This window comes from Eubalaena glacialis, chromosome 5 (assembly GCF_028564815.1).
Source record: "Eubalaena glacialis isolate mEubGla1 chromosome 5, mEubGla1.1.hap2.+ XY, whole genome shotgun sequence".
In the NCBI taxonomy this organism is placed as follows: domain Eukaryota; kingdom Metazoa; phylum Chordata; class Mammalia; order Artiodactyla; family Balaenidae; genus Eubalaena; species Eubalaena glacialis.
Window position 1 is genome coordinate 129,300 of NC_083720.1, and position 10,713 is coordinate 140,012.

A 10,713-nucleotide genomic window follows, 5' to 3' on the forward strand; every position below is an offset into this window, starting at 1 on the left:
GTTGCGGCGCACGGGCTTAGTTGCTCCGCGGCATGTGGGATCTTCCCGGACCAGGGCTTGAACCCGTGTCCCCTGCATTAGCAGGCAGATTCTTAACCACTGCGCCACCAGGGAAGTCCCCAGATACATTCTTAAGGTGAACATTTCATTTAAAATTTTATTTACTTAGCGTCACTTTAAAAATCAGCTTTTCTAGTATATATAAAATGTTTGATTTATGAAATGGATCTAAAATATGTTTTTGGAATATCTAGTGCCATAAATTGTATCCTTTACAGATGAGGACTGTGCTAAAATACTTAATCCACAGTAGTATTTAATATTTACTGTGTGTCAAACGCTTTACGTGCGTTCTCTTGTTTAATTGTCAGGACAGCCTTGTGAGGTGTAGGTACCATTTCTTTTCATTTTATGAATAAGAAGCTGAGCATCAGAAGTCGTAATTAACTTGCCCCAACAGCAGAGCTCGTCTGTGGCAGTGCCCAGACTAACCTGGCGCCACCTTCCTCCAGACCCGCAGTCTGGACTGCACCACTGTATGTGTGTGTCTATATACACATGCAAGCACGTACTTAAATCTGCTTGGTCGTGAACATGCTCGGTTGTGTCTTAGCATTTATGGACTTACGGAATTTCCTGACAGAGCTGGACCTTATCCTACTGCAGTGGTTTTTCAAACTAACTATGCAAAGTAGGTGGACAGTTCTTTTGGCTACAAGTAATGGCTCTGGTCCTACACCCAGGTGATCCTTGGGCCACATGAGCAAGATTTCCTGTAAGCCAGCTCCATCAGAGAAGTGAGCACAGAGAGGACAGGCCTGCCGGCTTCTGGGCAGGGGGTCCTGGGGGGCTGATGTGCAGAGGCAGATGCCCTCAATTCCACAGAGCTCCCCTGGCGGGTGGGTCCTAAAGCTTGTATTGTCAGCTCAGTAGACACGTGGTTTTCATGGGAAAACGTGTGTTTGAATTTTTCTAGCTGGTGCTAATGAATCTGACTTGTTTTGCTTTCTTTAGGGGCATTACCGAAGCTCGTTTTGTTTATGTCTTTGTCCTTGGCATTCTGTTCACGGGCACCAAAGACTTGCTTAAATCTCAAGTCACTGCTGATGACGTCACAGTCAAGACCGTGGGCCTCTGGGAAATACACAGTGGATTAGTTCTCCTGGCGGCACTGCTCCTCAGGCCTCACAATCTTCCCGTCTTAGTGCTGAGCCTCGTCATCCAGACCATCATGACTCAGTTCGTCTGGAGGCCCCTGAGGCACGACGCAGCTGAGGTCACCGTGATGCATTACTGGTTCGGTCAAGCATTCTTCTATTTTCAGGTAGGTTTTCATCATCATCGTGGGTAGAAGACTATTAACTTTTTATGTCGTTTATCTTTTAGTTTTTCTTTGAGAAAATTTTACCATAAGCTAGGAAGTTATAATGTATGTTTAGTGAAAGAACTGTCAGTATGGCATGGTGAATTATGCTTAAATTGCACATACAACATAAAGTACATGTAGTTATTGAAGACAGACATCCTTGGTGGCAGTGTATAGTAGCTGCGCTGGATCTGCTTTCAGCGGGCGGTTAGGGAAGCGCGTCGTGTTCCCGTGGCTTTATCGGATGTGGATGATGACTGCTGTCACCTGCTCCCCTGGCGGTCAGCACTGGGCGTTACTGGGGCTCCCCACTTGCTTATTAATCTCTTGGGCCCCGTGGTTGTCACGTCTTCTCTCCAGTGTTGAAGGGCCCGTAAAGGCAAGTCCAGCCGCCTCCAGGGTAGACCTCAGTGTGCAGCTGTGTACTTGGGAAACACCTGGACAGGTGAACAGAGCATCCAGCTGCTGGCCTTGGAGGGACCGAGTTCCACCCCAGCCTTCCCGCATCGCTGCCCTGGGTCAGGTGGCCCCGCCCTTGACCTGTACCGCATGCGTCACTCCTGTGGGTGGAGCGCAATCGCTGGAGTCCCCATCTCGCTCCGCACTCCCCGGCCAAGGAACTTTGCAAACCTACTGAACGTCTAAGTGTGTTTTCCCATCTGTACAGTGAGGATCTGTATTTCCTCCCTTCTCCTCTGTCTAGACCCTGGAGCTTGCCTGGTTCTCTGTGTCCCGACAGCTTGGCCTGGGGCCTCTTCCTCGTCTCCTCCTCCTCCTCTCCTGGTTTCCTGCTGCTTCCAGCCTCACCACAGTTGCATGGCTTTTCCTTTTGTTCCCTGAAGCCCAGAAGTGGGTAGGGGTAAAGTACTAGAAATCTGTAAGTCCTGGAGGGATGTGACCTGACCCTCACCCTGTCTGTGCCTCCCCAATCCTCCAACCCCACTTTCCTTCCATCTCCCTTTCACTCCAGCTGTAGCCTCGCCCCAAGGACCCCCACTTTCAGTGCCTACCATTGTCACCAGGACCCCACAGTGACGTCACAGCTGGGGTCCGTGTGGACCCAGGGAGTGGACCACACCTCCCTGGAGTCTGAGCCACCCATCGCAGGAAGGCGCCCTCTCTGACAACCAAACGCCGGACCACAGATTCTGTTCCTAGTGTGCCTCATGGTGTTTTACCACCAAGGACACAGCTGTTCGTACCTGTCAGAAGAAATTCAGAAGGTCACAGGCGTCATGGAGGTGGGGAAATGCAGAGCTTGCGTTTCCAGAATTGCAGAGTACCAGCTGGGAGTGGGAAGACAGCGAAGGGACCAGCGTGAACATGGGCCCCAAGGGAGGAGGGAGGAGAGCGGCCCGAGTGCCTGTTCCGAGGGCGCCTGCGTCAGAGCTGTCCTGCCGGCCGGTTGGCGTAGCTCATGTGTGGCCTCGGAAGGACTGTAGGTTTCACTGCACGTTTCAAGAAATGTCCAGATGGCCCATGTCAGTCTCTTTCCTCTCTTCATCTGGACGTCACTTGCAGGCCTGATCCTGGTGGTTGCCTCCTGTCTGGAGGTCAGTTAACGATGGTCACTCTGTCTCTGAGCACAAGTGGCTTGGTGGGGAATGGGAACTGTCACATCGGAAGATCGCCTCGTCCCTCTCCCTTCTCCAGGCTCCCCAGGGCCCAGCTGAACAGTGGGCTTGTCTGATGAACGCAGGACACCCCTGCCCGGGGGCGCACAGCCCCACAGCTCTGCGTGAGAGCCCTCCCGGCAGCGCCCACACAGTCTACAAGCTGCAGGTGCGTCCTGGTGGCACAGCAGACCCTGCTGGCCTGATCAGGCTGGTGCCCACAGTCTCCCTCTGAACCCAGACGGAGAAGGCGGCTGCTGGTCAGGCAGCCTGGCTCAGCGCTGAGGCCTCAGTGTCAGGAAGACTGACCACAGGTAACGCCCGAGCGAGGAGGCAGCCTCTGACGTTCGGTTTGCTCCTCTGGGGCATGTGGCCTCGTCCCACGGGGGTGAGCACGAAGCTTCCATGACGGCATGTGGTGCTGGCACATCTCGGGCGCTGCCCGTGGGCAGCCAGAGCGCACGAGTCCAACGGCCACGGGCGTCCCTGCAGCGGGCGCCATCAAACGTGCTAGAGGTCCCTCGGGAGCAAGACCAGCACAGGTCGGCCGTGCACGGCGGGCCCCGCAGCAAGTCAGACGAACAGCAGTTGTGCGGGCCTGGGAGCAGAGCGCCCCGGGGCCTTCCTCACCTCCCCTCCCACAGCCCTTCCTCCAGACGTCTCCCTTTTCTCCCTGTCGGGTTTCCTGGCAGGAGGATCACAGGCTCTCTGCTCCTTCCGGGCTTCAGCTCACCAGCTCCTCGTGGTATGGGGTCAGGAGCGTGGTGCCCAGCTGGCATCCACAGCTCTCCACAGGCCCCTGGGTCTCTCCCTGCCTCGGTTCCCCACCTGCACGGTGTCAGGACTGTTGAGGATCTAGTGAGTTAACGCAATGAAAGCCCCAGAGCATGCAGGCCGCGCCTTAGGTCGACCCTCTCTGACAGCTGAATCGGCTTCAGCGGGACCTCCAGCGACCTGCCTGGTGTCGGACCCGCTTTTCCATCTTCGGCCCGCCTCCCCTCAGCGTGGCGTTTGGGACCCTTGTTCTTCCTCCCCCCCCCCCCTCAGCAGCTCTAGGGTCTCCTCCTTCTCCAGGGAGGGAGTCGTGCAGTTGGGGGAAAGCCCAGGCGGACGTGGGCAGAGAGGGGGGGTCAAGGGGGAAGCTGCACGAAGGAGGTTACTGTCGAGAGAAGGGCACAGCTCTGAGATGTTTGGGGTCTGCACCACGACCCAGTGACTGCCGGGAGTGGCACACGGCCGAGGGAGAAGGCGGTGGGCTTCACCCAGCCGGACTTGTGTCCCAGGCCATCGGGTCAAGAGCTCCTGGGAGGGGCCTTCGCTGGGCTGGGACAGACGTTTGTGCTGTCAGACCCGTAAACATCATGAGTGTCTCAGAAAAGGCCCCCAGCGTCAATAAAGACTGAGAGTGGAGAGGGACTGAACCTTGTGAGACCCTTGCCTTGGATTCAAAACCCCACCCTCCCTGCGAGGGACAAGCTGTCCTGTTACTGGCCAGGATCTTGCATCTGACACGTGAGCCAGACACCGGGCAGCCAGCCCGCCCTCCGTCCGCCACCTAACAGCAGCGTCCCCCCTCGAGCGAGCCGCGTGGCAACACCGCCCTCAGCGCCCCCATGCCACGTGCAGCCCTCAGACTGGGTCCCTGAGGAGGGAGGTCGGTGTGTCTGTCTGAAGTAAATAGATCTGGGGAAGTTTGGAATTTTCCATAGTTATCATCAGACTTACATTTGTATAGTTTCTTGAAGGTAAAAGACATTCCACTTGCTCCTCCTGCCTGGACGTGAGGCGCGCAGGTGGAGGAACAGCATCTAGGGTCAGCCCCGGAACCAGGAGTGAACGGGCAGCTGGGGCTCCTGTGTGTCCAGGTCACCGTGACTGGCTCTCACAGTTGCTAGTGGCCATGGTATGAGACCACCCGGCTCAGCATGTTTCTCCCCGTGTCCAGGGAAACTCCAACAGCATCGCCACTGTGGACATCTCAGCAGGCTTTGTGGGCCTGGACGCCTACGTGGAGATCCCGGCCATGCTCCTGACGACGTTTGCGACATACACGGGGCCTGTGCTGTGGGCCAGCCACCTGGTAAACTTCCTGACCTCAGAAGCCAGCAGGTGAGGCTCCTTCACCTTTAATCTGATGGCAGATTAACTCCTGTTCCAGAGACAGGGTGCCTGAACCCCAAGGGCTCAAAGGTCTCTTTCATTGGTTTTACCTTGAACAGTCCACAGTGCGTGGCAGGGCTGGTCTGTGTGGGGACGGCTCAAACGCCCCTGCTGGCTTTTTCCAGCTCATACCAAGGTGTGTCTCCAGAGGGACAAGAAGGAAAGTCTCTTTGCATTTTCTCTACTTGCTGGTGACCTGGTTGGAGCACGGGGCGGGGGGGATGGGGGGGTTCCCTTTGGAACAAGAGAACAGGAGGTGCTGGTTCTCACCTCCAGGGTCCCTGCTGGAGAGAGGAGCCTGGACAGGCCTGAGGGGCTGTCCGTGGGGGTGCGACTCTGTGTTGCCCTGTCCTGCCCCCGTAGAGTCCAACGGTCACCAGCCCCAAAGGCTCCTTTCCCACCAGACTGACGGGGCAGCTCACTGCTCTGTCCTGCCCAGCACGTCCATCCGTCCACCCCTCCCCTGCCTGTTTACTCCACAGCATTCCCACCCCCTCACATGCAGTGCTTCCTTCCTTGTTTATACACCGCTCCCCTCAGAGAGGGGGCTTCATGAGGAAGGGGCCTCCAGCTTCTATCCACACAATAACCTCGGTGGCCAGGCCCACCTGGCAGAGTGCAGCCCGAGTGGGGTGTGGCTGCCTGATTCCATGCTTCCCACACGGGCCCTGGCTCCCCGGTCTGTAAAACGGGCGATGGTGTCGCCGCCATGGGTTGTAGGCCCATGTGAGGTTTCGCGGGGTGTGAGGCTCCCTTAGCGCCTCTGAACTCCTGACACGCTCCCCTCCGCACCGCGGGGGGTCACGCGGGTCAGGGAGGCCCCAGGAGGACACTTTGCAGCTGAGGGGAGGGCGAGCTTCCTGTCCCCGCCCCCCTCGGGGCCCCCACTTCTCCGCCCGAGTTAACAGCACGGGCCTCACTGTGGTGACGTCTGACCCCACACTGAAGCTGCCCCGCTTCCTCGGCCTCCTTCACGGGTTCTTCTCAGTCCCACGTGTCACCCCCAGACCAGCTCCTGAGACACAGGCCTCCGGGACCGTCTACCTCCGCACCAAGCTCACGTCCACGTCGATGGACGGGCTGAAGGCGAGCATCGGATTTGGGAGCAAGAAAGCAAGGGCGGCTCCCACTGCAGGGGGCGGGCTTCTGCTCTGAGGCCGCCGGCTCCCGGTGGGCTCCACCTGCCCTCTGCCCTCCAAACTGCCACGGCTGACCCTTGGCTTCCCCAGCGAGAGGCTCTCTCCCCAGCTGCAGGCTTGCTGAGGACAAGGGAGGGGCCTGCATGTGGCCTCTGGGATGTCTGTGGACAGACTCCCCTCTGATCAGCCACTGCCGATCTGGTCTCCCGCGAGCCGAGCGCCTGCTGGCGGGAGCGGAGGGACGTGGGGTCGCTGTGCGGCCCAGGACGCCCTCCCAGGCTTTTGTGCTGGACGTGAACCCACGTCAGCTGCAAGATCGCCGCTGAGCTGTGGGTTCTTTCATTAGCGGATTCCTAGATGCCCCTGGGGGTGGGCTTGGTGGGGTCGAGAGGCCCAAACTGACCGATGGGTGTCTTTGCATGTCGGGGACCAAGGGGCCATGAGCCGGTGAGGTGCGCTCACCGCTGCCCCAGAGGGCTGCCTGCTCTGGAACACGGCTCTCTGCGTGTGCCGCGTCTGCAGACCCCAGGCCTGCTGGGCAGGTGGACCCAGGCGGGTGAGGGCCAGACGGTGAGAGCCTGGGCTTCTGTGAAGAGCAGCTTCCTGGTGCTAAAATCACAACTTGATTTTCCTGGCACTTCTCATCTATTACACTTGTACTGGGGAGAAAAAAAGACAGATGAAAGCATTTTTTTAAAGTGAGTTGAAAGCATTTTAATCAGTTGGAGAGTGTTGTATGATGTTTTCCCTAATTAAGGAATGTTTCTCCTTTATTTTAGAAAAGGTTTTTCTTCTTCATTTTCACTCAAGTTTCACTCATTGTTTCTACTTTTTCTAGTAAAATAAGAAAACTATAACCAGATTAAAGTGGTAAAAAAAAGAAAATATATTTCTAATGGCTTAAAATTTAGGCCCTGGGTGGCCCGTGCCCCTCTGCTTTGGGGGCTGGCCTCCGGTCTGGAGCTCGCCGAGCGGTCCAAGCTGCAGGGCCTTCGTTCATCCCCTAGGTCGCAAATTGTCATTTGTTGAGGTTACGGGAACTGTCACCCCACTGGCTGTCTCTGTGGAAGGAACCCCAGTCAGAGTCTTCCGAGTGTGTGAAATTGAAACACAAGGAAGTGAGTGTCCTGCGCTCCCCTCCCTCACTGTCTGGTCAAGAGGGGAGTGGGGTCAGCAGGCTCCCAGCTGAGCACAGACGCCCTGATGCCCCAGGAGGGGGCAGCAGAGCCCGCGCTGAGGCCCGTCATCCACCAGGCCTTTCCCTAGGGTGCCCTTTGCTGGGTGTTGGGGGAAAGGCCCTGGGGAGGGAGGAGGTGATGCTTCAGGGCCCAGCTCTCCAGGGATCCCCTGCCGGATGGACTGGATCCCAAGTGGGACCCACGGTGTGGGCGTGAGGACTCGCTCCAGAAGCGTGGGGTCTGGTGGGGCAGCGGCGAAATGAGCCAGTCACAACGCTGGGGTGAGGGGTCAGGACGGCATCCCAGAAGAGGGCCTGCAGGTAGGAGTCGAGGCTGCGTGGTGCATCAAGGGAAGTAAGCAGAGCGTGTTGCCTACTGAGGGTGACGGGCAGCTGGAGAGCCCAGCAGGGAGGATGGGCACTGAGGCCCCAGTGGGGGGCCAGTTAGGGCCAGGCAAGGACACCTGCGCGCGTGACGGAGCCCCTGCTCCAGGAGGGGTGACCGCGGACAGGCCACCTGGAGACTCGGTGCGGGGTGTGAGGAGAGGCGCCAGGACTGGAGTCGGGAAAGCCTGGCCCCCGAGGATCTGTGGGGTTGGCAAGGAGTGAAAGGTGCCCGGGTGGTGGAATTTGTCATCCTGAAATGGTCACAACCCCGGACGGTGCCTTGAAGAACAGGCCAGATTTATGTAATGGTGTGGGCATGGCTTGGAAACAAAGGCAGTGCATGCATGTGCCTTGAGGGGGACTGTTCTTATTTCAGGAGTGAGCCAATGTCCCCAGACCAGACCAGACAGACCAGACACCCCACTGGACACCACACGTATCTCATCCTTGCGTGATTTTCTTTTCATTGTTTATATGTTATAACATGTATAATTTTAAAATAAATAACTGTAGAATTTGGGGGTGCATTTTTCAAAACTATTTTGCAGATTGTGGTGGCCCTAAGTGACTGGAGGTGCCCATCTGCAGCTGTCCTCTCCTCAGGTGCCACAGTGCCCACCAGACTAAGTCCCAGGAACAGGAGTTACTGTAGTCAAAGTACAAATATCGATTATTTGTGTGTGTTCATGCCTCACATGATCCAGAAGTGGCATGTACTAATGCATGTTTCCCTTTTTATTAACAGCGGTTCGGCACTGAGTCATGCTTGCTTCTGCTACGCACTGATTTGTTCTATTCCAGTTTCTGCGTATATCGTTTTGGTGACATCCCTGCGTTATCATTTATTTATATGGAGTGTGTTTTCTCCAAAACTTCTCTATGAGGGAATGCATCTACTCATCACAGCTGCTGTCTGTGTATTCTTCACAGCCATGGACCAAAGCAACACAAAGTCTCATAGACTAAGCTATTAAGACACTGGAAAAAGAATATATTTTTAAACTTTACTGTTTACTTCATGGATTTGCATAATGAAAGAAATCTGTTTAAATGCAAGATCATTCTTAAAAAAACAAGGTGTGAATTCTATAAGGTTGATGAACAGTTTCAGTTTCTTTGACTACTGTACTTGAATTTAGGTTAAATAGTAAGTGGTTTAAAAAGGTCATTTTAAAATACTTAGTTTGGATATGAATTGTATTCCCCTATTGACAATCACTCCAGAAACTTCTGAACTTTTAATTTCCTCTGGATAAGTTACCCAAATATATCTGTTTAAACTGAAGAATAAAAAGTTTCCAGGTTTGTCACAGTGCACGGGAGCCTCGGAGGGCCTGGGGCCTCTGTGGGACGAGGCTCATCTGCTGCCGGGGTCCCCTCGCAGAACTCAGGAACTACCGGGGTCCCCAGCAGCTTGGGTTTATGTGGGCTACGTCTGTCAGCATTTATGGCATTTAAAATTAAAACTAGGACATTCAAAAATATGTATTCATTTGAAAATAAGGTTATAAACCCATTGTGTGTTAATATAACATTTTAAAGAAAAATAACTATATTTTCCAAAACAAAAATATTTAGCGAGGAGAGTGGCATTGCTTTACATTTTTGTAAATCTAATGTCTGACTTAATTGAAGGCGGTTGGATTCTGCGTCTGTCTGTTGTGGTCTGTGTGTGTGGTTGCAGCAGTCGCACAGATGAGTCATTGGAAAAGGGAAAAGTACTTTAATATCCTTTTCTGATCATCATGGATGTTCTTTCTTGATACTGCACTAAAACTGGACCTGTGACAGTTTCTTAAAGGTTAGTTGGAGAAAGAAGAAATGAGCGTGTGTAAAACAGGTGAAGACCTACTCAGGTCTCACCTGAGTGAACAGACTGGCACCCATGTCCGCTGCCAGGTTTGACAAGGACTGTGGCCATGTTAGGTACTCTTGTTGGGGAAAGCTGGGTGGATTGTACGTGGGACTCTCGGTAATATTTTTATAACTTGTGACATTTAAACTTTTCAAAGTAAAAGTTATTTTACAAAAGAACAGATCAGTTGCATTGTGGAATCTGAAACCATATCAATGAACTTTCATGCTCTGCTTCATTAAAGTCCATTGATCTGTCCTGCTCCCTGAATGGATCTTCTACATGGGTGTGGTTCTGTAACATCTGTATTATCATTTGGGAAAAAGCGATGCTTTAAGCTGTATAGATCTTCCGGATGTTGACCCAGTCGGTCCATCATTCACCAAAATTCACTTGTCACGTCACCAACAGTCTCATCAGAAAAGTCTTTAAGTATTGGAAGCTCACAGTGGCAAATGTAAGTTTTCCAAAACTTTACTTACATGTGAAAACTCAAATTTTATGGTTGACAGCAAATACTGAGTGTTTTTTTCCTTGAACTGGCAGTCTCACTTGGTTCGTTTTCAAGGAAATGGCTGCCACATACCCAAACCCTGGCAACCAGTTTGTCATTCTTTCAAGTACAAATAATGGCATTCAGTGATGGGGCTTTTCCTGGAGACAACCTCATGGTCCAGGCGCATCCTGTGTATCAGGTACATTCCCAGCTCTTGAGGGATCGGTCCGCTTCTGCCAGCATGTCCTAAGGGACCTGGTGCCCCTCTGCTGAGCTACGGCGGTGAGGAGCACCGTGACCACGGGCATAGCGGTTTGACCCACTGTTGCTCTTAATGTGCTTGGTGCCCATCACAGGCAGCCTGTAGAGTTTATTCGAAAGAATGAACCTCTGATCGTTCTCACTGAGGTACTAGGAATTAGAGCCTGATTTCAGCTCCTGAACAAGTATTTGCTTCCTGGGTGCCAGCACATCCTGGGCTCTGGGGAACCTTAGTGAACAAAACGGGCAAAACCCTGCC

At 53.9% G+C, this 10,713-nt stretch overlaps 1 protein-coding gene across 1 annotated transcript in view; it reads left to right on the plus strand.

Annotated features, from left to right (window-relative positions):
* Positions 1 to 8,826, plus strand: part of PIGG (phosphatidylinositol glycan anchor biosynthesis class G (EMM blood group)) — a 42,976-nt gene extending 34,150 nt beyond the window's left edge. Inside the window, exons 12-14 of the mRNA XM_061191049.1 lie at positions 1,015 to 1,324; positions 4,925 to 5,088; positions 8,588 to 8,826. Of these exons, the coding sequence (XP_061047032.1) occupies positions 1,015 to 1,324; positions 4,925 to 5,088; positions 8,588 to 8,816 (703 nt within the window). The 3' untranslated portion in view covers positions 8,817 to 8,826. The remainder of the gene's footprint in view (positions 1 to 1,014; positions 1,325 to 4,924; positions 5,089 to 8,587) is intronic.
* The last annotated feature ends 1,887 nt before the right edge of the window (positions 8,827 to 10,713 follow it).